The following is a 24217-nucleotide window of genomic DNA, read 5'->3' on the forward strand; positions in this document are numbered from 1 at the left end:
TCATCTCTCTTCTCCTGGTCTTCATTTCTCCAGAACTGATCTGGGTTGAGAACTGGATCAGCCCCCTGGCACTAGGTCTGCAGTGACTCCTGGGCACCGTGGCAGAGCACAGAGTCACACCTCTGGGGTCAGAGAGTTGGCCTAGGAGATAACTGCATCACGCAGGGCCACGCTTAGTAACTCAGGTGGGTGATCTGGCCTGGAGGGGCCCTTTCCTGGTCAGACCAGGTGCACAAGGAGAGCACCTCCCGAGCTCCAGGACTAGTGCTGTGGGAGCTCGGGAGCCAGGGTCAGAGAGCTGCAGTGAGGAGCGGAGGCCCGTGTGGGCTCTCGAAGAGCTGCCTGTGAGCACCCCATGCACCTTCCATGGCCTGGGTCATCCAGCAACTTATAGTCCAAACTGGGACACTTTAGGAAAAGGGAGCTTTAATAATAATTACACCAGGATAATAGCTGTCAACCAGGACTCTCCATGGACCCTGTCCAGAGCTGTTAAAGAGATCATGTTTAACCTGATCACTAAACCACAAAACCATCTTCCCTTTTTTCATAGTAGTGTCCTGCATATGCTATTTCCCAGAGGCAAGCCATGGAGAGAGGCCACAGTCCAGGTAGGTTCTTGATCTGGGGTAATAAACCAACACTACTCATTACCACATTGAATTCCCTCAACCCAGAGTACATTCCAGAGGAAAGTCGAACACTTCAGCTACCCAGAAAGGAGAAAAACAAAGTGTCACAGACTTTGCCTTGATGATTTTCATACAAATCTTTCTAAAATGTACCTAACGTTAGGTTTTTCCTTTCCCATTTTCTTATACAAATTAAATAGGCCAAATTTCTTTATCTTAGACTACTCCTTAACTTCTCTAAGTACCAGTTTCCTCAGTTTTGAATTGAGTAGCTCTCCAATTTTGAATTGGGAAGCTCTCCCCTTGCAGAGCTGTTGGGATGAAATGAGATGGTATATATAGCATCTGTCCAGGGTAGCCAGTGCTGGGTGCTCAGGCCAGTGCCATCAACAGCATAGCACTCACCAAGTTCCTGTGCTGCCAGGCAGTTGGACTTGATGCTCCAAGGCTATCCTGACTGCCAGGAATGGCCCAGATCCCAGGTCCTGCAGTCACTGGGTGACTTCAGTTTTGACCTCCCCATGTAGGACCAGACCTGTAGCTGTCAGGCATAACTGCAGCCTCCCTTGCTCTTGACTTCAGATCTGCCACAGGCTGAAAAGAAAAGCATGTAGCATGTCCAGGTTCTGTTCAAACAGGTTGGGCTGCTCTGCATATGGCTAGAGGAACCCAGTGGCTAGGTCTTCATGTTATTTCTACCACTTTGGCCTTCCCTGCCTTTTTTCAGCTCCACAGCCCTGCGTGTGTTCCTCTGGGCCAGGCCCACAGGGTTTACTCAGAAGCAGCAGCCTGCTCTTCCAGCTGGCACAGCTGAGCCTGCAAAGGATGCGCTAACTTAGTACTTCCTGTCCTTGCCCTTCCCAGCCTGTGTGTGTGGGTTCTGACCATCTTTAAACTTGAGGAGCACAGCCAGAAGGAAGACAGTTTCCTCCCACAGGTGACTGTTTCCAAACCAGCTATGATCCCCTTGTTACCACCACCCTCCTGCCCTCCCCTGAGGCTCTTAGGGCAGAAGGAATGAATGATGTAGAAAAAAACTTCTAGGTAAAGAAACATGTTTTCTCTTTCATAGGGGGAAAAAAAGTGCACAGCAGTGTTGAAACAGTTCAAGTTTAATTTGTTGATATATGGTTTGTACTTAGACAAACATTAAAGTTCTACAACATACATAATGTCAACATGGGAAAATACCACCTTTGTCATTGCACATACCAATAAATAAATACATTTGCTCCAGAATACCAAAGAGTTTATTCAAAAAATCACTTAATAAAAGCACAGTTTTGCAAGTTTGTCTAAAACTCGATAATTTTGAACAAAAATAAAATGTCTAACCACTCCAAAATAGGAAAAGACAATCTTGTGCAAACAGACATACACATTCTAGGCATTATGCAAACTGGCTAAATGTACGCTCTCAACAAGAGAAGTGTCACCATTCTAAGTCCCCTTTGTCACCAAATGCAGGACTAGGGAGGCCAGAGTTGGGCTTCCCTTTCTATGTCACTCTGTTACTCTCTAGGAAACTCTGGATCTCAGCCTAATCTCCAGCTCTGCCTGGATCTTGAGAGGGAAGCAGGGAGGAACGAGAGAACAGAGGAGGAAAGAGGTGTGACATCTTTCTCAGGAAAGAAAAAAGGCACAGTGATGAGCCAGAAAGTGATGGAGCAAGGACCAACCTTCATTCAGCCCGAATCCTACCGCAAGCTGTGACAGTCTAACCTCCTCATTTTGTGAGAAAACGGATCTAGAAAAACCCCACGGTTTGCTCAAAATCACTTGATTACTAAGTGCTGTAGTGCTTCCTGTAAGAACCAACTTGATTCTCAACCTGGTTGGAAAATTCAAAAACCAAACCTGTCCTAAAACTTCTGTTGGACTTTTCCCCCCATATCCTGAGATGAAAGAAAACTGCAAAACTAGAGGCATGGAAGGACAGATGACCAGTAAACTCAAAAACAAGAGCCCATAGTTTGGCCTGTTGTGGGGCTGCTCCAGTTCTCCAGGCCAGGGCCCAGGGCAGTGTAGGGTCGCGGCGCTGGGCCCTGAGTGCCAGGGAGTCAGGCCCCCCTTAGCGCTGGGCGTCAGAGCAAGCGGCCTCCGTCAGCTCTCTGGAAACGTGTGCTCTGAGCGCCCCCTGGCATCCTGAGGTGACAGAGCTATCTCAGCTGGGGTAAGGAACGGTAGAGAAGGGAGGGCCAGGGTTCCCACAGGAAGGGAAAGCCAGGGACCCCACCCTGGAGATGGAATTTGTGCTTGCGTTAACAGAGCCGTGGACATGGCCAGCCCACCCACCCCCCTCACCTACTGTAAGGAAAGCACAGGCATCTTAGTTTGAAATCATCACTGGCTTGTTAAGTTCAGAACTACCTCTGAATATATGGTAAATTCATTTAGAGGTAAATGCCCCACTATTTCCAGAGGGGAAAAAAAAGACATCTGCTTCTACAGTTTTGTTCCTTTTTGTCACTGCAGGAGGCGGGCCCCAAAGGTTCTCTTCTAGCCTGTGATGATAACACTCCTTGGCTTCTAACACCTCTCCTCAGCATGGGTCTGAACCTCACATGCTTGTTCTGAATTAGTGTCATGATTTTTAAGGCACATTCAACTAGAATAAGTTCAAATTCATCCAAAGCACGCATGCAACACACCAATTTCTCCAGCTAATGCAGAGTGGAAACTGAAGAACTAAACTTTTCTGGATAGCGTCTTCCCAATAAGAACCTCCGGAGAAGGGGTTGGTACTTTCCCAGGTACGCTTTCTGATCAAAGGGCATGAAATGAAGGAACAAAATCCACAGGTGATCACAGCTACATCCTCATTCCTTTCCTATTCATCCACAGAAATATGATAACAGGAAACCTTGATTGTTCACCGATTGCCCTTGGCCCCAAATACACACAGAGACAAAGAGACAGACACAGAGCACCTTAGAGCCAGAAGGAAAGAAAAGCCAGGACTGGAGAAGAGTTAGGGATGTGAACCTTACTGCTCTGCAGGACTGTGTAGGGGCAGAGATGGGGTGTAGCCCCAGGAGGAGCTGGCAGCAGGAGCAGTTACAGAGGAGCTGCCTAAGGCCCCAGCTACCCAACTCCCGTGGGGCATGCTTGCTCCATCACTAAGTTCCCTGCCCAACCAAGGACCATCTGGGCAGTGGGTATGAAGGGCAAGGACTCTTAACCGTGTGAGAGACTGAGCCCAGGTGGTCTCCAGGGGGTTCCAGCAGCTTTAGGAGTCTGGGCCCATGGTTAAACCAGCATCACCCAGAATGGGGTCTTAAAAAAGACCTTGTGAGGCTGGGTCTCCAGCAGGTGATGAGTGCTCTTGCCTGTCACTCAGTACCTAACAGCGTTTTGTCCTTGAGCTACCCTTTGCCACACCCAGGCTGGAACTCTGAGGCCACACTCCCGACCCTAACAAAACACCCGTCAACCCATCCTCTGTGTACTGGAGGAGTAAGCAGGCGACACGTTTTCCATCGTATGTCTAATGAATTCTCCACTCTGCCACCAGGATCCTCCATCTCACAAAGATCCAGAATCAACCTTTCTACCTTAAAATCACTGACCCAGAGAAACAGCTTGACTAGACATTAGGGGTCATCTCGCTTCTGTCATTCCAAATGTCAGCAGGTCTCCAAAGTCAAGACAGGAAGAGCCAAGCTGGGACTATGGAAAGGAGGGGAGCACAAAAGTATTTCCCTGGGAAGCGGACCTGCTCCAGGACAGAAAGTTCCAGTGCCCTCAAGAAGGTCCCAAGTCAGAGTGGTCTAGGTACCAGACCATGTTAACAACCAGAGATGGATGCCCCAGGTGTGGCCAGGTCCCTGCTAGGGCAGGAGGCCTCGCTTTAAGCACTCAACACATGAAAACCTAGATTCCTAGGAAAAGAGAACATCCTAGTTCCACTGAAGTCAAAACAGCTCCACCACCTCACTCAGGGCCTTCCTAACATGTTTGAAGTATGACTCCTAAAAAACCCAACTTCTGTGTAGTCTTTCCAAGCACATCCATCTACTCTGAAGTGAGGAACGACTCTCGCTTACTTTCCATTGATTTCTGATCTCCATCTGGGCCGGCAGCCTCCGTCAGGGTGAATGACACATACGCCAAGTGTTCCCAAGTCTGCAGCGTAAATGGTGCCATCCAAGGAGGAGGGTGGCAGAGGGAGAGGTCAGGCCACTCACAACTACCTGTCACACCTGGATATAAAACTGGGCTGCAGCCTTGCTGAAGCCTGCCCTTGGGGAGGCGGGGTGGGGGGGGGGTGGGGGGGTGGGGGCAGACACAGGCCAGTCCTGATCAGATGGATGTGCAAAATCAGACACCTTTCAGCAGGGTACTGCCTGGTTTCCCACTGAAATGGCCTCAATCTCACCACCTCTTGACATTTCTAAGTCTGGAATCAGGTGCACGGGCATGCATATTGTGCCCCAGGAAGGCCAGAGACAGCAGTTTTTTGGGAGGAGAGTGGGAACAAGGAAATGAAAGGAGCTGAAATCCAAATTCTGCCCTTAATCAGCCAGGTGACTCCAGGCAAGTCCATCTTCTAGGTGATCTCTAAGGGTTGGTCCTGCCACCTCTGATCCCTTGTGGTTCTAACATGTCTCCTGCTCTCCTCACCCTTTCCCATTCCCAGCTCACAACTACACACATGCCCTCAGTGGCCACAGCCTAGGCTTTACTGTAGGGAGCTGAAGCACAGGCAGGAGCCCCAGGCACACCTACCTGTGTGCAGTCTGGGGCTGGCATCTTGGGGTTCCCTGGGTCAGCCGACAGGGCTCCTGGACAGCCCTGGCCCACGTGCCATCTGTATGCTCAGTCTGTATGGATCCTACAGACCCTACCTGCTAAGACGTTTGGCCTTGGGGGCCGGCCTCCTGCCGCCTCTGTGCGCACAAAGAAATCCTAAAGAAATCAAATGAGCCCCAACTGCAGGCCGCCAGCCAATTCTCACAGCCACAGCCAGGCCCTGCAACCCTGACAGGGGCCTGCCCCTCACCTTTCCACCCCAATTCCTCCCAGGCCTGGCGGAGGCCAGCTGACGCTTGAGGACTTTCTGCAGTTGTAAGAGCCAGGCTCAGCTACCCAAGCCTGTGCTATGTAAAGCTGTTGTGCCCCAACACTCACACACGCTCTCACACACTCACACATACACACACTCTCACTGAGACCCTCACTGCTGGGGCCCGTGGTCATCGGACCCCGGGCTGAGTGGACGCTGGGCCGCAGCAGCCCTGCCTTGTGCTTCCTCTCCCTCTCCACCTCTTCACGCCTCCCCTGCTGAAGGGGCTGCTCCGCTTGGCAAACAGGACTACAGCAGGACCCGAACCCGAGAGTGGGGGCACAGAAAGGATCTGTGCTGGTCCCCTCGTGCCCCCCACTCCTCTGCCTCAGCAGCAAAGGCAGAGGAGCCCGTTCCCGGATGGCTGAGCCCGGGGCCCACCGAGAGCCACAGGTTCACCTGGCAGGGGGCCTATGTACAGGGGTCAGTGGGGCTGCTCCACAGGCAGGCGGGCAGCGCCACTCCAGGCTGGGCCACCCCAGAGGGCACGAGGTGGCCTCTATTCGCAGGCCAGCTTGCTGTCGAAGCTGGACAGGGCAATGGCAAAGGCCTGCAGCGCACACAACGGGTAGTTGTAATCCATGGTGAACACGTCCTCTGCTACGCGGCCAAACTGCATCACGATGTAGTCCGCTGGAGACAGGCAGAAGTGAGGACACAGAGAAGGGCAGAACAGGGATGCAGACGGACAGACGGACACCCAAATCATGGGAAGAGAGGCCAGAAGCAGAGATGCCAAGAGGATCCCAGAGGCGGCAAAGCACAGACCAAATGGGAGCAGTGGCAGGAGAGATGGAGCAGGTGACAAGATGCAGACACACAGCAGGAGATGGGGAAGGAGAGGAGGCCGTTCAGAGGGGCTCCCCGCCTGAGACTCTGCCGCGCGCACAGAACCCAGGGTCAGGGCTCCAGGGGAGGCTCTTCCAGGGCCTCCCAGTCATTAAGGTCACAAAGTCCTTTACCAACCCAATAACCCATGTCCTTAAACTCTGAGCTCTACAGGCAGGGCTGAGTGGGCTGAATCCTGAGCTATGGGCCCCGGTGTCACGCAGTCATGAGTCAGGGCAGAAACACTCACGGTCATTGCCGTGGATGATCTGGAAGTTCTTCACCGAGGCCTGAGTGACGCGCCCGTGGAAGTTGAGTACGTAGGACTGCGTGTCGTCGTTCCAGACGGGCGTCTTGTTTTGCAGCTCGATGATACTCTCTGTGTTCTTGTTCTGCCAGCGCGCTAGCAGCGTCTCATGCTCCTGGGAGGGCAGCCTTGGCTAAGCCAGGTGCGGGCCTTGGCCCCATGACCGCCCCAGAGTGATCTGCCCCGGGGTGGGGCTCCTTAGATCTCCCTAAGACCCCCAGGGCTTCTCATACTGTTTACACATGCACAGCCGCTGGAGCTGTGCCCTCAGAAGTGCATGCAGAGGCTGGGAGGAGGGGGAAAGTGGGTGGGATGGGTGGAGACTCACGTTGCGGGGCCGGATGGAGACTCTCTCATGAACCATGGTCATGCCCGGGACAATCACACTCATCTTCCGAGGCCCCTTAAAACCTAAGACGTTTGTCTCCTGGAAAAGAGAGAGAGAAGCTCGCTCAATAGTGGCCATCTGAAGACACTACCTACCTGCTGGACAGACTGGAGGAGCGATAGAGATGAGCTAGTCAATCGCCACTCGAAGGTACAGGAGGCATCTGTAAACTTACCGTGTCCAGAATCGGCTCCTTAATCTCCACTTTGCCCAAACAAGCTGCTCTTACCATCTTCCTCGCTCCAGTGAACGACATCTCCATTCTTTCATCTGCTCAAACTACCTGGAGTCATAACTTAACTCCGCCCACCCTCACATACCTCTTCTAACCTATCAGCAAATGCTGTCAGCTCTTCCTTCAGGTTATACTCAGAATTCAACCACTTTTCAACCACCATCATCTCTCAGCAAGAGCACAGGACCAGCCTTTAGCTGGACCCTGCATTTCCTCAGCCCCCACCCCACCTCCTTGTCATCTGTTCTCCACACAGCACTGAGCGGTCCTGGTGAGTCAGGTCATTCTTCTCAGTTCACTCAGAGTAAAAGATGGTGGTCTTACCTCGTGCTGCAAGGCCTCACGAAATAGGGCCCCATCACCGCCTCCTCTCTTCACCACCTACTCTCTGCTACATTCCCTGTCCTCCTTCTGCTCCCCTGACATGCCAGCATTTTTGCTCACCATCTCAACACCTGCACAGTCGGCGCTCACTTCCTTCTGGCCTTTACCCAAGCACTACCTCAGTGAGGCCCTCCCTGCCATCCTTCCTAAAAGAATATTCATAGCCCTCTTCCTCTTCCGGCGTGCTGTGGTTCATGGGGTCGCAAAGAGTCGGACACGACTAAGCGACTGAACAGAACTGAGCCCTGTTCCTGCTTTATCCTTCTTCAGTTCAGTCGCTCAGTCGTGTCCGACTCTTTGCGACACCAAGGACTGCAGCACGCCAGGCCTCCCTGTCCATCACCAACTCCCAGAGCCTACTCAAACTCATGTCTACTGTGTCAGTGATGCCATCCAACCATCTCATCCTCTGTTATCCCCTTCTCCTCCCGCCTTCAACCTTTCCCAGCATCAGGGTCTTTTCAAATGAGTTGGTTCTTCGCATCAGGTGGCCAAAGTATTGGAGTTTCAACTTCAGTATCAGTCCTTCCAATGAATATTCAGGATTGATTTTCTTTAGGATTGACTTTGGGATTCCTTTAGGATCTCCTTGCAGTCTAAGGGACTCTCAAGAGTCTTCTCCAACACCACACTTCAAAAGCATCAATTCTTTGGCGTTCAGCTTTCTTTATGGTCCAATTCTCACATCCATACATGACTACTGGAAAAACCATACCTTTGACTAGACGGACCTTTGTTGGTAAAGTAATGTCTCCCCTTTTTAATATGCTGTCTGGGTTGGTCATAGCTTTTCTTACAAGGAGCAGGTGTCTTCTAATTTCATGGCTGCAGTCACCGTCTGCAGTGATTGTGGAGTCCCCCCAAAATAGTCTCACTGTTTCCATTGTTTCCCCATCTATTTGCCATGAAGTGATGGGACCAGATGCCATGAATGTTATGTAACTGTTCTATATCTTTCCCCCCCACTCAGGGTTCAGGTCCCAGAAGGGTACATCTTTGTTCACTACTGTCTCTCAGTGCCTCAAATGGCACCTGGGGCTAAGTATCACTTCAAGAGATTCAGACTGCCTCCCCAGAGCTGACCAGCAGGTGGCACCACTGGATCATACGAAACAGCTATGAAGTCCCAAGCTAATGGTACCAGTCCCTCATTTTGAAATTAGACGGAGAAATTCCTTGTGTTTATATCCCAGTTTGGTATCTATGAGCTGTGTGACACTGGCAAGTGACCCAACCTCCGACCTTCAGTTTCCTCATCTATATAATAAAGAAGATAGGCTTGAGTTCTTAGGTTGAATATTCAGTGAGATGTTTATGCAAAGGGCCTTACAATTCATTTAGGAGCTGAATACTGGAGGGAAGACTGGAGGGTTGCACCAACATGAACCCAGGCCTCCTGCCTCCTCCTTCCCAGGAGGCACCCAGGCTGGGCTGCAGAGAGGCAGGCCTAGTTCCCAGAACTTGCCCGGCAGGTGGTCAGCTGTATTCTGTCCCAGGCAGGGGCCACTCCACTGCCCTCCTTCTCTGCCCACAAAAGTAGATGGAATAGGCCACAGACAGGTAGCAAGTCCTGAGTGTCATGTCTAGCTTGAAGCCCAGAGACCCAGGGCCCACGACTCACATAGCAGACAGCAGCCAGCTCCTGACGCAAGGTTCCACTTTCCAAAGTAGAGGCTGATGCTTTCTGAGGGTTGACTCCATTGTCATACACGGTGAACTTGGTGCCCATGAGGTTGGACCTGAAGGACAGACACAACCATTGTAAGGTCGTGCATCCTCTGTCCCTGGGCAGGGAGTAGCTCAGAGGCTATCCTAGGGAGGGAAGACTCGAGGGGACCTTTGTGACCTTTGTGGGCAGACAGCAGCGGACCTGGGGGTACACTGTTCACAGAATCATCTCAGAAGGCGCTTCGTGGACAGAAGGCCTCGACTTGCTCCGAGTTTAATCAAAGGGCATCTCAGCTGAGTTCAGGGAAATCGAAGTTCCACAGAAGGTCTCCCTGGAGGAACTGGAGTGGCCCCCCTCATGGAAGGTGAGCCACCACAGGGGCACCTGGCAAGACTGCAGAGGGGACTCAGCACCCCATGGAGGGTGGAGACGATCCGCTCTGTCCCGTCAGCCTGGGAGTTATGGTCCAGCCCCATCTCCAGCTCTAAGCTTGAGTTATGCTCCCGAATCTGCCACACTTCTCAGCACGCCCTCCCTCACCTGAGGCCTAGCTCAGAGCCTTCGCCCCACCCCTAGGTTGGTTCCTCTTCCCTCAAGGGCTCACTCCTGCCCCTTGGCACCAACCATGAGACCAAGGCGGCTCTTCCAGGGTGGCCTACATCATCCCTGACATTGTGGAGTTTGACTTGTCCCCCCTAGTGGGCCTGCGCCCCCTCTACCTGGGAGCAGCTTAGGGTAGGATGAGTGAGGCTCATCTTCAAATCTGGCTGTAAGCTAGCACAGATCTGAGCCTGTGGTTGATCTGATGGACAGAGAGAACCCTGGGAGAGGATCCAATGCTTGACCTCCTTCAGGGGCAGCAGCAGCCCTCTACAGAGCCTGCCCCAGCCTGCACCACCCCCGCTGGCCTCCTGGGGGCGTGCTGGTACCGCAGTTTCCCGATGTAGCTGTCCCCTCCTCTAGACAAGTCTGTAGGGTCCACGGAGATGAGGTAATTGGAAGTTTTACTCTTCTTTCTCTTCCTTCCCGCCAGGAGGAACACCTTGGGGAGTGGAGCAAAGTCATGCATGTTCCAGGCCCAGCCTCCAGTCCACATGCAATCCCAGGACCACTCACACAAGCGATCCCCTCGCTTCAGCTCTTGAACATACACATGTGCACACATATGCACCAATGGGGACACAGGCTTCTGTCTCTTTGGGGGAACTGGCAGGTCAGTGCTGGAGCTGAGGCTTCCAGTCCCACTCCAGCCCCCAGGACTTCAAGCCCACAGGATGAAACTGCACGTCCAAGCCAACCTCACCTTCTTCCCGTCCTCACGGTCCAGGTGCAGGAAGTAGGTGGGGTACATGCCCCGGTCCATGCCCTTCTTGTCCCGTGTGATGCGGCACTTGATGGTGATCCCCTGGGGGGCCGGCCTCAGGGCAAACTCTTCGAGATCCTGGACCTCAACATCCACCGACAGCTCGGGGGCTGTGGGGCTGGGGGCCGAGGCTGCCTCCTACCAAGGAGAGAGGAGGAGCCTAAGACCCAGGCAGGGACCCCGAGCTGCTGAAATTGATGGTCTGGAATCCAAAGCTGCCCCCATATGGTGGTGGTGGGAGACAGGGCTGGCACCCTGGGATGTGGGCACAGAGATCTTGCCCCTGGGCCAGCAGCTGGCTTCCTAGCTGTTCCTTCAGCTCAGCACCCCAGGGTAGGGATGGAGGGAACAGGCAGGCTCTCAGAAGCCATGCTGTCCAACTCCAGCTCCCCGGCCCTCTGGCTTGACTGAAGACTGGGAGGACAGAAGAGCCCCAGGGGAAAAAACTCTTGACAGGCACCTCGGCCCAGCCCTCAGTCCAGGAAAGCCAACTCCGCCTCCCTTCACTTCGTTCCCCTCCCACCTGGGTGGCACTGCTGTCTGCCCTCCTGCTGAGCAGGAGCTCCTCACTCACCCTGGTGGACTTCCTGCTCGTGGCGGAGCTGGGGCGGGTGTTGCTATTCAGCTGGGAGGAGCTGGAGCTGTTCTCATCCTCCTCCTCCTCCTCCTCCTCCTCCTCCTCGAAGCTCATGCTGCTGGAGATGCCTGGGCCGGGCAGAGGAGTGGGAGGGGACGAGTGGTCACACAGGCACACCCAGTCACTCACCCGTCCACTGGCTCTAAGTCACCCATTCACACAACACACACGGACACACACACGCAGAGTGGCACGTACACACGTACATCCACGCACTCCCACGCACACATTCAGATGCACACTAGGATGCTCTCTCTCTGGTGCATATGTGAGCTGGGGCTGGTCACTGTCCCCGGGTGCAGCCCCCCGCCCAGCCTCAGCTGTCAGACCCTATCTGACAGCCAGGGTGCCCTGTCTCCTGGGTAGCAAGGCCTGAACTGAGCTGGCCCTGCCTGGGAGCCTCCGTCTCTGGCCTCAAGTCTACTGGAGGCCTTGGCTGGCAAAACCTATAAAATCTCGAGTAAGGCCCAACTCCTCACTCAGCCTGATGCTCAGGGCCCACCAATCCTCTCCAAAGAAAGTGAAAGTCGCTCAGTTGTGTCTAACTCTTTGCGACCCCATGGCTCCTCTGTCCACGGGGATTCTCCAGGTAAGAAGACTGGAGTGAGTGGCCATTCCCTTCTCCAGGGGATCTTTCTGACCCAGGAATCGAACCAGGGTTTCCAGCACTGCAGGTGGATTCTTTACCAACTGAGCTACCAGGGCGGCCCATCCTCTCCAAAACCTGCCCTGTCTACATGCCTTCACATCTTCACCCCAGCTCAACAGCCCTTCCTCCAGGAAGCTGTCCCTCATGCAACGTCTCAGAACGTGTGCAGGCTCTCCCTACACCACCTCCCTGGGGCAGAGCTCACTCTCTGGGCAGCAGGTCTCCTGGGACGGTATGCCTTGCCTCTCAGCCTCCTGGCCCTGCTCCCTCTAGCTCAACAGAGTGGGGACATTTTGTAAGAAAAGAACTTTCTCAGAGGGACAAAAGGGAAAGGAAATCTGTCCCCACACCTGGGCCTCCCTGTGGGCAGGAGATGGGGATGGGGACCCAGGGCTGGGTTGTGGGCTGACTGGTTCCTTGAGCCACACTTCTCTCCCTCAACGCAGCCTTCTCAGGGGTCCCTGCCCAAGCTGCTCACTGGTCTCCAAGTGTGCCCCCAACCAGGGCCTGGGAGGAGCTGAAACAGACACAGGAGGGCCATGCTCCCTGAGAAAGGTGCACCGGAGAACCTGGGGCTGAGCTTTGGGGGGTGTCTCTGGACCCCCACGGGGCTCACCCTTCCTCTGCATCGTGGCACGGATGTCCTGCCCACCGGGCCGTGTGCCGCCACCTGTGGCCGTCTCCCCCGCGTCCTGGGCCTGGTCCGACTGGCCCACAGTCAGGATCTGCACAGGGCCTCGGGCCTCAGACTTGTCTTCAGCCAGTGCTGCTGGCCCGCCGGAGCCTGCAGGCCATGGACACTCCTGAGTCCCATCCAGGGGTGTGGAGGGGGCGGGGCAGCCTGGATCCCCAGGTGTCCAGGAAGAGGGTGAGGGAAGAACGGGGACACCTCTGAAAACTTTATTTGAAAAACCAATTTTTAAAAAAAAGAATGACCACTGTCAGCCTCTTAATGATGGACGAGCTAGGAAGGGGCACAGGCTCCATTTCTTCTGCTGTTCCCCCACATCTGCGGCTGAGGGGGGCACTGAAATGCCTCGCGTCCCTAGGCAGCCGGCTCCAGGTACGTGGTGAGCAGGACAGGAGGGAGAACGAGGCTGGGTCCAACACAGCGAGGCCACCACTCAGCTTGGACACGGCCAGCTCTGCACTCTCAGTGCCGGCCTTCTCTCTCACATGCACACACAGACTCACACACATCAGTGGAACGCACAGGGCCCCTGGAAAAAGACAGGTCGGCACACACTCGCCTTCCCAAACGGAGGAGCTCCCACCTCCCCCATCAACCTTCCTGCCCAAGTTGCCACAGCTTTGGGACCAGAAACAAGGCCTGGCCCACACATCCGGGCTTGGCCTAAAATGCTGCAGTCACTCCACAGGCCCTCGGACCCCACACACCACTGTCGACCACGACATGGAGGCCTGGAAGCCCCCCAGGTCCAAGGGCTGAGGAGTAGGCTGGCCAGCAGAGACGGGACTCAGGGCAGGGCCACTGTAACTGGCCTTGATCTCCAGGGATCTTTTCTGGAGAGGGAGGAGCAGAGGGAACAGACTGGTCTGCGGGCCAAGAGGAAGGAAATGGGACTGGAGAAGTGAAGAAGCCCACAGGACGACTGAGCACTGCCCAAAGAGGAAACAGGCTGCCCGGGAGACACTTAGGCTCCCAGAGGAAGTGTCCTGATCAGGGTGGAGGTGCTTGGGCGGGCGGGGAGGGGCTTCCTGGGCCACAGCTGAGCCGGACTTCACATCCTCGGGCAGCAAGAGAGTCTTGCCCATGCCCACGGGCCAGCCGGTCCCACATGAGCAGGAGGAGGCCGGTGAGCCAACTGGGGGATCCTGAGTGCCATTTGGGGCTCTCCCCGAGGACTCTCACCCAGCCCCTCACCCCCAAGTCTGGAGGACAAGCATCCTGCCAGCCCCACAGTGGGGGCCGGGCCTCCCGAAGAGGGGGCAGTAAAAGCAAGCCAACCTTTGTGCTTCCCCTTCCTCTCCTTCCTAGAGGCCCCGCCCTGGCCCCCTGCCGCAGCGGCCGCCTTGGTTCTCTTGGCTGAGGCTGGTGCTGTGGGGTGGGCAGTTCCCAGGGGCACACTGGCAAGCGAGTCGGCCTCTTGAACTGCTCAGGAGAGGGCCGGGGAGAGAGGGGGTTGGGGGAGAGAGAGAGAGAGAAATGCATACAAGGTGAGACCAGAGCTCCAGTACACTTCCCAGCTCCCCCACCAGGGCCTCTGTACCATCATCCCTCCAGGCAAAGGTGTGCAGGGCAGGCCAGGCTGGAAGGAGGTGGCACCCCCCACCCCAACCCAACAGGGTGCTAAAGTCAACAGCCTGGTCTGGACGACCACCCCAGAAGCAGAGCAGTTGGGGAGGCAGAGGGAGTGTGCCTGCAAGAGTGGGGCTCACCGATGATGGTGGGTGAAGACAGAAAAGGCGGCAGTGTCCAGAAGAGACCACAGTGAGGGCGAGCACCCCAGGGACTGCACTGCTCTCCTGGGACAAGCCCTCGAAGCAGAATAAATGGATCCCAAGAGCTGCCTGCTGAGTGCAAGGTCTCGGAAGGGCCACCACTGGGGATCTCCACCCTCTCCAGGCATCAGAAGCCCAATCTGTCAAGGCCCTTGAGTGGCTTCTCACTGCTCACTGCTCTTAAGACGACGACCAGTGTCCTCCCGCAAGCCTGGCCTTCCCCTTGGCCTAACTGTGCCCTTGGCACCTGTTGGGCGTCCCAGGTCCCAGACACACCCCAGACTCCCTCCTGCCTGCCACAGGCCTGCTCTTGCTGTCTCACCACCTGGAGTGCCCTCACCACACAGCCCCCGCTCCCACTAACTCCCATCAGCCTGCGAGTTCCAGCTCAGACGTCACCTCCCCAGGGAAACCCTGCTCCGGCCACTACTCTGCCATATACTCGCCGAGCTTGGCTTCCTTCCGCAACCCACACCTATGACAGTCTGTTTCACCCTCTCCCTGCTCCTAGATCTTAAGGTCCATGAGAGAGCAGAGACTGCATCGGCTTGTGCTCACCCTGGACCCCCAGCCTCCAACCCAGAGCCTGACACAAACAAGCTCTCAATAAATATTTAAGAAATGGATAAATATATACATGAATGAACACAGCCAGTAGGTCAAAAACTCTCCACTGGGATAAAATGCTGGTTCTGATTTATCTCATCTTCTTCTGGAGTTCCCTAGTTGCTCATATGGTAAAGAATCGGCGTGCAATGCAGGAGACCTGGGTTCAATCCTTGGGTCGGGAAGGTCCCTTGTAGAAGGGAATGGCTACCCACTCCAGTATTCTTGCTTGGACAATCCCATGGACAGAGGAGCCTGGCAGTCTACAGTCTATGGGGTCGCAGAGTCAGACACGACTGAGCAACTAATACTCACTTTTTCACATCTTTCTCTGGGAATGATCCCTGTGTATTTTACATCAACAGCCAGCAGAGGGCAGAGCACAGGCAGCAGAGGCTGCAGGGGGCGTGGCTCCTGGAAACCCGAATCCCACATTGGCCAGCCTGGTGAGCAGCCTCTAGAGCTAGGGAAGCCTGGACCTGAGACGCTGCCCTCACCCCGCCTGGTCTGGAGTCTGGGCAGGGGACAACATTCAGCTGACTGGACCTGGGAACACAGCACAGCTGCTCCAACCTTCAAAGCCCTGGGACAGAACTTTCCTCACTTTACAGGGAAGGAAACAGACTTGAGAGGGTAGGCAACTGGCTCACAGTGACAAGTGAGCAGGTGACCCACACGACCAGAAACTCTCGGACTTTGGCTATGCACTCTCAGAGGCGCTGCGGTCTTTCTGCAGGCCTGGCCCAGCCCAGCACACAGTCAGTGCTCGTGAAATACCTGCCAAAGTAACTGCACAGATGTGACCTGCCAGACTATCTCAAAGTCTCAAGATGTTGGCTCTGGCACAAACTGGCAGGGCCTGAAGTCCCTGGAGCAGGCTCCCCTGCCACGGGCAGACTCAGATGGCCAGGTGCCAGGCTTGGCAGAGCTGGGGCGGTGATGCTGGGCTCCAGTGGATGCAGACTGAACTCCACCAAACCCAGAACGGCGGGGGGCCTTCTCTGCAAAACACTGTGGCCGCCCTTGGGGCAGCACCCACGGACGGGGTGTGAGGGGAAGGCTGCCAGGTAAGGCTGGGGCTGGGGGCCGTGCCGGCTGGAGCAGCTGAGGCTGCCTCCCACAGACCATCCCCTTCTCTAAAGGGCTTCTCAGGTGGAGCAGACACATCAGCTGCGGCTCACGTGCTGAACTGAAGCGCACACGGGGGCATTACTGTGAAGGAGCCCCACGGCAGGCAACTACCAGTCGTCTGAAGTGGCTGGAGGCCGCATATGCATATCCCGAGGAAGCCCGGAAGGAGGGGAGCCTTCCAACTGCAAAGCCAGAGGCCTGCAACCTTCTTATAGTCACTTGTCGACAGAGGAGCTGCCGTGATCACTGGCCACCAGCAGGGGGCAGTAGGGACTGAGCCTGAGTCCTCCTTTCAGGCTCAGAGAGACCCACCCTCTGCCCAGCCTGGGGTTCTCAGCAGAAAGGAGGGTCCTGAGCACTGGGATGAAATCCAGGCGTCCCTGCCCCCAGGATGAGCCGCAGAGAATTCCCTTCCCAGGAGACTCCGCTGAGAACCAATGTGTACACAGCTGGGAGCTGGAGGCTGCTGGTCATCACGGCTCCATGCAGGGACCCGTGGGCCAGAGGCTGGGCGCACTGAGGGTTTGGGGAACCCAGGAAGGGGAGGCGACAAGTGTCTGTCTATCTGTGACAAGAGGCATGGGTGAGCAGCATGTGAGATGGAGTCTTCTCGAGAGACAGAAAGCTGGCGGGGAGCAGACTGTTCTGCTCCTGAGAGGTGCCTCCTGCTTTCAGGGAAATGTTCCAGATCAGAAACCTGGGCTTTTGAAGTCCCAGGCCCACAAAGCTGTACCTTCTGGCCCCACACCTGGCATGGGAGCCCAAGGCTCTAGATCCCAGCCTCCCTCTGCCTGTCCCACCACTCTGCCCACTGGGCACCCCCAACAGGATGGGCCCCTCAGCTGTCCAGGCCAGCAGGAAGTCCCTGAGGGCCCCCGCAAGCAGTCCCAGGGTGGGGTGTACCTTGGTAGCCGGTGCTGCCGCTGAGGTAGGACTCCACCAGGGGGGCCTGCTCCTCCGACTGCCGGGCCCGCCGGCTCCTGGGCCGCCCGTCGGCATTGGCCTGCACCATCAGGGGCTCCTGGCGCTTCTTCTTCTGCTTCTGCTCCAGCAGGGCCCGCTACAGAGGCAGTGGACACACACACGGGTTGGCGGGCCCTGAGACAGCCGACCACCTCCCCAAGGGAAGGCGCCCAGATGAGGACTTGGGGGACCCTGCTGTCTCCGTATGGTTCCAGAGGTCACAGTGGGGTCCACGGCCCACTCTGGCCTTGTGCCCCAGGACTTGGGGTCCAAGGGAGGCAGGCAAGTATCAGTCCAGGTAGTTGCCCTGGCAGGGTCACAGCACAGTGGCCTGAGCTGCCTCCCAGCAGGAGCCTTAGGTGCCAGGGTGGTGCTAAGCTGGTGAAGGAGAGAGCTCACCACTTCTCCCTGGGAGGGCCCCCTCTCTCCACCACACAGGATCACCCAGGAAGGAGGACCGCTCCCCCACCCCCCGCCCTTGGAGACCCCGCCCAGACTCCGGCCTGGATGGCGCGTGCTGGCCGCCCTCCCACCCGCCTCCAGCCTCACTCACCTGCCTATCAAGCTTCTGCTGCCGCAGGTTGCTGCCCTCATCATCTAAGACACTGCAGGGGGAGAGAGGGTCACTCAGGGCTGGCCTACGAGGAGCCAGGACCACCCAGAGCCCTCTCCCAACATATCTGGGTTCTTTAAGCTCCTCCCATCATGGCTGCTGGGCATGGGTCGGGGCAGAAGGGTGAAGCTATATTCTGGGAACTGGCTAGAGACACAGACATGAGCTGTCTTTCTGCTACTTCAGGGACTTACCTCCTACTGCGATCCCTGCTGCCCAAGGACTTCCCAGTCTACCCCGCCCCGGTTAACTGAGGAGGAAACTTTCCCGTTGGGCCCATTAGGGCCCGGCCTGACTGAGATCCAGGGGGCATCAGTCACAAGCCGGGCCCCAGGCGGGGCTTCAGACCCAAGAGCCTGCCCCTCTGGCTCAACCCCTCCATCTTTCCATCCTTCTGGTGGAGGCTGGGTCTTCTGGGGCGACTCTCGCCATCCATTCATGAGCAACTCCTGGCTCTCCAGGTGGTAAAGCGGAGCTGCTGACACTGCCCACCTCCCTGCCCCACTTCAAGAGGACCCCGGGATTTGGAGAGTGAAACTGAAACACCAGCCAGTCCCTCCAGGCACGGTGAGGGCTGGGTGCAGATGTGTGCAGGGCGGACACAGCACATCGATGCACAGCCCAGCAACCAGCCGCTGGGTCCTTCCTTGGCCGCCTACACGGAGTGGGTGGCATCAAATCCTTGAGTCCTTTAACTAAGGTCGTGGGACGGGCAACCTCATCTCACAAGGACTGGCCCTGCCTCCAAGTAAGGCAGAGCATGAGGAGGGAGCGCCAAGCACTTAAGCTTTCTTTCTAGTCTAACACATGCATGAGACCTAGACCCAAGCCTGTAGAGCCAAGGTCAGGCCAGCTGCATGGGGGTGGGGCTGGAGCCTGAGGATGCGAGCTCTGGGAACCCCCAGACTGCCCTGGCCCCCTTATTCCAGAGTCTGCCACTGAACCAGACCTTGTGTGGGTACCTGCACAGGTGTGTCCAAGTGTGCTGGGTTTGTGTGTGAGGCTGTAGAAGTATCTCATGTGTGCGCACACTGGGAGATGTCCACATGTGTAAGCATGTACCTGGATATACATGCATGCAGACACCGTGTCAGAGGTGGGTGTCCTGAGCGCAGCCAAGCACGGTCGCACGTAAGGAAGTCACATCACCCTGCAGACAAGGTGAGGTGATCCACCTCCTCCTGACAGCAGCAGCCCTTTCCAACTGGAACAATCATTGACCTGAAATGTCCTTTCAGCTCAGCAAACTGCTTGTGCTGCAGGGGCTGGCTGGGGTTGGCGCGGAGTCCACGGATTGCAGATGGCCCACCACCCAGCCCGCTGGCTTCACCGCCTCCCTGGCCACGACCTGTGAAGACTGCCTATTTTGAACTAGCAGCTGTCCTACCTACTCGACATCTGGGAAGGACTTGCCCAATGCCCATGGGCTGCTCTACACACAAGCAGAGCCCGATTGTGATCTGGGGCCCTTCATAGAACAGCCTCATTCACCAAACCCTCAGCGGCCAGAGCACAGGAGAACACACTACTCAGACATGCTTCTAGTCAAGGCCTCAGTCTCCCTAAAAGAGCCTGCCTGCCTAAGAGCACGCAGCTGCACGTGGGCCTCCCCAAGGGCAATGCTAGGCCCAGAGGACAGAGAATAGCTCTGAAAAATCCCAGCTGGCTGGGACAGTGAGGGTCCCGTCACAGGAGGCCACACACAGGACAGGCAGGGCAGACGGTGAGCAGGGTGCCTGGGAGTCCAGCCAGGTCCAGAGGCTACAACTCTTCTCCTGTCTCTCTGCCTCCAGCCAATGGCCTGACTGGAGAGTTCAAGGGCCACACATCCTCAAAGGCTTAGTGTACCAACACCACTATCCTCATGGTCCATGGTGCTACCTGGCCGAGAGGAGCAACGGGGCCTGAAATCCAACTGTGCCTTGCCCTCCATGCTCTGTGCCTTGGCACGTGTGGGGCAGCGGGCGTCTCAGGCATGTTGGCCACCTCTGCAAGGCTGTGCTGTCTCCCCTTCCTGCCAGCAGGAGAGGCTGTTTCCTGGCTCACCGGGATGACATGAGCCAGTCATCTAGGTCATCCCTGGCCCTGGGCTTGGCTGAGCAGGACACAGGCAACTATTTCCATGGTGCTGACACCATGCAAGGAGCTGACGTCTAACATGAAAGGGCAACATCCTACTGAGAGGTAAGCTCACATAGGCAATGCCACCTCCAAACTGCGGATCACAGTGGTTGCTCAACTGACAAAAGGTGGTTCCTGCCGCTGTGGCCTCCTTGCCCAGTGCCCCCCACCCCACCCCAACAACCTCATCCACGTGGGGAGGACATCTTCCTAGCACAGGCACTGTCCCACTGCCATGGACTTTCCACTCCGTTCCATCACTTCCTCTTCCTGTCCCCACCTCCATCCCCCAATGGGGGAGAAAGACAAAGAGTACACTACAGGTAGAATGGACTTAATCACCGGCCTTCAGAGAAAGATCAATGAACGCAAGGGTGAGGCTTCTGAAGAGATTCCAGAAACTCAGATACCCCAGAAGTGCCTGGAGAGCCACCCCCCTCCTGAGTGGAGGATGCAGGTGAGTGCGGGATGCAGGGCAGGGGGCGGCAACCGGGGAGAAGCAACACGTGCCTGGTGAGCAAGACCCATCCAGGAGGGCCGACAATCAATCCAGCTAAACGAGGAGGCTCTGAGAGCAGGCAGCAGTCCGTGCAGGGCAGCAGGGTGCTTTCTGAGAGCCACAAAAGCAAAGGGTGGACCACATCACCTGGCACCCGCCAGCTGGTAGTGGGTGGTGTTTCTGCCTGACAACAATGTACCCGGAGCACACAACATCTGTCGCTGGTGAATAACAAAGAATCCCCTGCACACAGCGCAACAATGACAACAATGGTGGCCGTCTCCAGGGAGAGCAGAACCAGAGCTCCTCTCTCACCCCGAAAGCAGCCCAGCCAGTCCTCCCCACCTCACCTCCCCCAGACAGCCCTGCCTCCCACAACAGAACCTCTCCCAGGCATCTTCTTTCCTCACTCCCCGGCCTGCCTCCTTCTGCCTCTGTTCTAGACAGCACTAAACGATAACCATGAAAGGAGACAGTAATGGCCTTTTAATGACTCGGGCTCCAATTATGGAATCACTGCCAAGCCCAGGCTGCCAGCTGCAGCCCCGCCAGGAGACTCGGACAGGAGACAGGGCACTGATGGATGGGTCTTCCAGCTGACCCCGGCGGCTGCTTCACGGCGGTAACCAGAGGGGCCGGGGAAGCACTGGCCACTGGCTCATGAAGGCCAGAGAAACCTAGTCTGTGGTATCCATCCATCCATCTGCTCTGCCCAAGGCCAATCAAGTGACCCCTGAACCTCCCAGGAGACGGCCCCTCCACATCCCCCAGCTTCAAAGCCGCCGGACAGATATCTGAGAGTGAACCATGTATGACAGCAAGGGTCAGGGACACTTCTTCCAGGGGCTGGAAAAGCCAGACTTGGCCAACGTCGCCAGGAACCCAGGTCCCCCCTCTCGTTAGACCCCACCTCCATTCTCCGGCTAGTCCACCAGAGCCGACCAGAGGCCAGGCCCTCCTCGGAGCAGACCCAGTCTCCAGGCCCACTCCCTGCCCTCTGCTCCCTTTCCTCCCGCTCAGCCACAGTGGGACCTGCCCTTGCTGGACTCGGGCCGTCAGGCAAGTGTGTTGGCAGGGGAGGAAAGACCACCTGCTTGGCTGTGAACTCTGCCCAATGCTGGAACCTCCCCACTCCCCAGCACGTCCAGACCTGTGGCTTCTGTTGCCCAATGGCTGCTTGGAACATTGTGGGCAACATGGTGGAGGTGGGAACAGAGGCAACCCCAGAAGAGAGAGGACCACTACTCACAAGAGCCAGCCTCCCAGGATGAGGCTTCTCCATGCCAGCCACTGGCTCCCAAACTTACCAGGTCAGTCCCAACTGCTGGGGGCACTCAACCCTGACTTGATAGTTCAGACCTGCTGGGGAAGCTGCCCCAGAATCAATCCCCCACCTCACACTTTTCTTTTTCAAAGCCAATGACACATGGGATTCTAATGCTCAGCCATGCAAATAGAGACCAGGAGTCAGAGCTTGCGATCTCTAAAGAACAAAAAAGAAACTGAGAAGTTGCTCTAGGGCTGGAAGCATGCAAGCACAGTCTTCTGTTCAGATGCGGGAAAACATTATAGTGTGCAGAACAGGGTGGAAGGGGTCAACTGAATATCTAGACAGGATGTGACCATTAGGAGCAAGGCCAAGTACGCTGGTAGGTCAGGACACATGTCCTCGGGCCTATCAGAAAAGATGGGAGGACAGTACAGCCAGGCCTCCGCATGGAGCTGCAGGGACCGGTGACCCTACCACATGGGCAAGACGAAGCCATGCCTGTGGTGTGCTGGGTCAGTCAGATGGATAAAGGTGTTGGCAACAATCGGTCATGTCATCATCAAAGGAGGTTTCTATTAATAGCACCATGCTTCTCTTGGTTAGCAGGTTTTTCGATGACCTGACACAAGGCAGGGCTCTGAGCAGACTTACAGGTGAAACGTAGAAGAGATACTAACTGTCCACTAAGAGTGTGAATTCAGAAGACCCTAGAAGCCTAACAGGAAGTGGTCAAATCTTACAGGTGGGTCCCCAAACACCCCGTCTTCCCACACAGGCAGAATGGAGAAGACAGGGCTTGACACCAGCCTGATGAAAGACTCCGCAGTTTTGCTCACAGAGGCCTTGAGAGGAGTGGTCAGTATCAAAGCCATCCCCCGGGGTGGTAGGGCTGGAGGGCAGAGGTCCACTGTGAGGAAATAACACCTCACTCTGCTCGATGCTGGACATCTGGACAGGCCACAGCCAGGACGCCGCCTGCGGCTCCAGGAGTTGGAGGAGGGCAGAGACCAATCTGAGCGCATCCACAGGCTCCCTGCTCCCTGGATCGTTTGTCAACTTTGTGCTCCTGCTCCCTCCACCCCGGGCAGCAGCAAGACGACTTCCCAAAGACGCTCGGGGTGGGAGAGGAGAGAAACTCCATGTGGAACTATGGGCAGAGGGTCTGCTCTTCCCTCCTGCGGCCAGAGGCAAAGCAGCGGGCCAGAGTCCGGGCACCTCTGAGGCAGAACTGAAAGACGGGAGTCTTGCCTAATGAGCAGTCATTCCTCTCCCCGAGAAGCGGAGTGAGAAGGGCAGTACCAGGAGGATCTTAATGAGGACCAAAGGAGGGGAAGGGCTTCCTTGGTGGCTCACACAGTAATGCAATGCAGGAGAACCCGGGTTCGATCCCTGGGTCAGGAAGATCCCCTGGAGAAGGGAATGGCTAACCACTCCAGTATCCTTGCCTGCATGGACAAGAGGAGCCTGAGGGGCCACAGTTCATGGGGTTGCAAAGAGTTGGACGTGACTGAGCGACTCACACACAGAACAGGAGGAGGGGAAACCCAGAGACAGGAGTAGGCTCACTCTAAGGGAGAGTTTTCTAATGGTCTCGTCCATCGGAAGTGAGGCTGCTGGCAGGGATGCTGAGGGGAGCGTTCACACAGAAGACTGGGCAGTCTGTGAGGGCCCTTCTTGCCTGAAATTCTCCTTCTCTGACCTAGAGCTGTGCTTTGCCAGTAGCACTCAGGAAGCCCTGTTTTGAGGGGAGAGTACTGCAGCCCTCAGGGGTGCTGAGAAGCCAGGTGTGGGGCCAGGAGAGCCGGGAAGTCCTACAGTCTACCGGGGAATGCCACTTTGATTCAAAGCAATGGGCACCGTGTCCATGCACGGTCATGCCAGGCATGTGCCAGGCTCTTCAGGTGCATTCCCCACTCTCCAGGAGTTCATGGCCGGTGAAGGAGGCGCCAGGCAGCGGGCACAGGACGGTGCAGACAGAGCACAGAGGACAAGGCTGGTCATCACTCCCTCCCTCCAATACACCTGCGGCCAGCAGGCTTTCCTGACTCTCACTGCTCCTCCTTCAGCCCATAAAACGTAAAATCATGAACCAGGGACGGTTAATACTCCTCAAGAACACAGGTGAAGGAAGAATGGCAGAAATAAAAATCAGTAGTAGTAATAATATGGAAAGAAAAAAAAACCCAAAAAGTTATAACAGTTGTTACACTTTATAAACTAAATGGCTCCCTTCTAAGTCAGAATGTGAGGTTAATCCATGATCATTACAAATTGAGTCACAATTACCCTTAAGAAGATTAACACCAGCTGTCACAGCTTCAAAGAAAACGCGCCAGGTCTGGGCGATGCAGGTGCAAACCACCACTGAGGCAGCAGAACCCCCACCAGGAGAGC

The 24217-nt window shown here is 55.9% G+C and overlaps 1 protein-coding gene across 15 annotated transcripts in view; it reads right to left on the minus strand.

Annotated features, from left to right (window-relative positions):
- Window positions 1-1726: 1726 nt before the first annotated feature.
- TUB (TUB bipartite transcription factor) overlaps window positions 1727-24217 on the minus strand; it is an 89405-nt gene continuing 66914 nt past the window's right edge. For 6 of the 15 annotated variants that reach the window (XM_086340197.1, XM_086340194.1, XM_086340206.1 and 3 more), the window contains 11 exons: window positions 17874-17925; window positions 17261-17417; window positions 14127-14270; window positions 12774-12941; window positions 11446-11576; window positions 10812-11009; window positions 10438-10550; window positions 9461-9578; window positions 7161-7259; window positions 6776-6947; window positions 5813-6330 (listed from right to left, as the gene is read on the minus strand). In XM_086340197.1, coding sequence (XP_086196323.1) covers window positions 6197-6330; window positions 6776-6947; window positions 7161-7259; window positions 9461-9578; window positions 10438-10550; window positions 10812-11009; window positions 11446-11576; window positions 12774-12941; window positions 14127-14270; window positions 17261-17417; window positions 17874-17925 — 1486 coding nt within the window. In that variant the 3' untranslated portion in view covers window positions 5813-6196. Of the gene's footprint in view, window positions 6331-6775; window positions 6948-7160; window positions 7260-9460; window positions 9579-10437; window positions 10551-10811; window positions 11010-11445; window positions 11577-12773; window positions 12942-13041; window positions 13378-14126; window positions 14271-17260; window positions 17418-17873; window positions 17926-24217 lie in introns of those variants that run through there. The other 9 variants (XM_086340198.1, XM_086340203.1, XM_086340204.1 and 6 more) reach the window with 6 other exon arrangements.

The sequence above is a fragment of the Bos grunniens genome, chromosome 15 (genome assembly GCF_055505025.1).
Source record: "Bos grunniens cultivar Pamir isolate PY7600 chromosome 15, Bosgru_T2T1.0, whole genome shotgun sequence".
In the NCBI taxonomy this organism is placed as follows: Eukaryota; Metazoa; Chordata; class Mammalia; order Artiodactyla; family Bovidae; genus Bos; species Bos grunniens.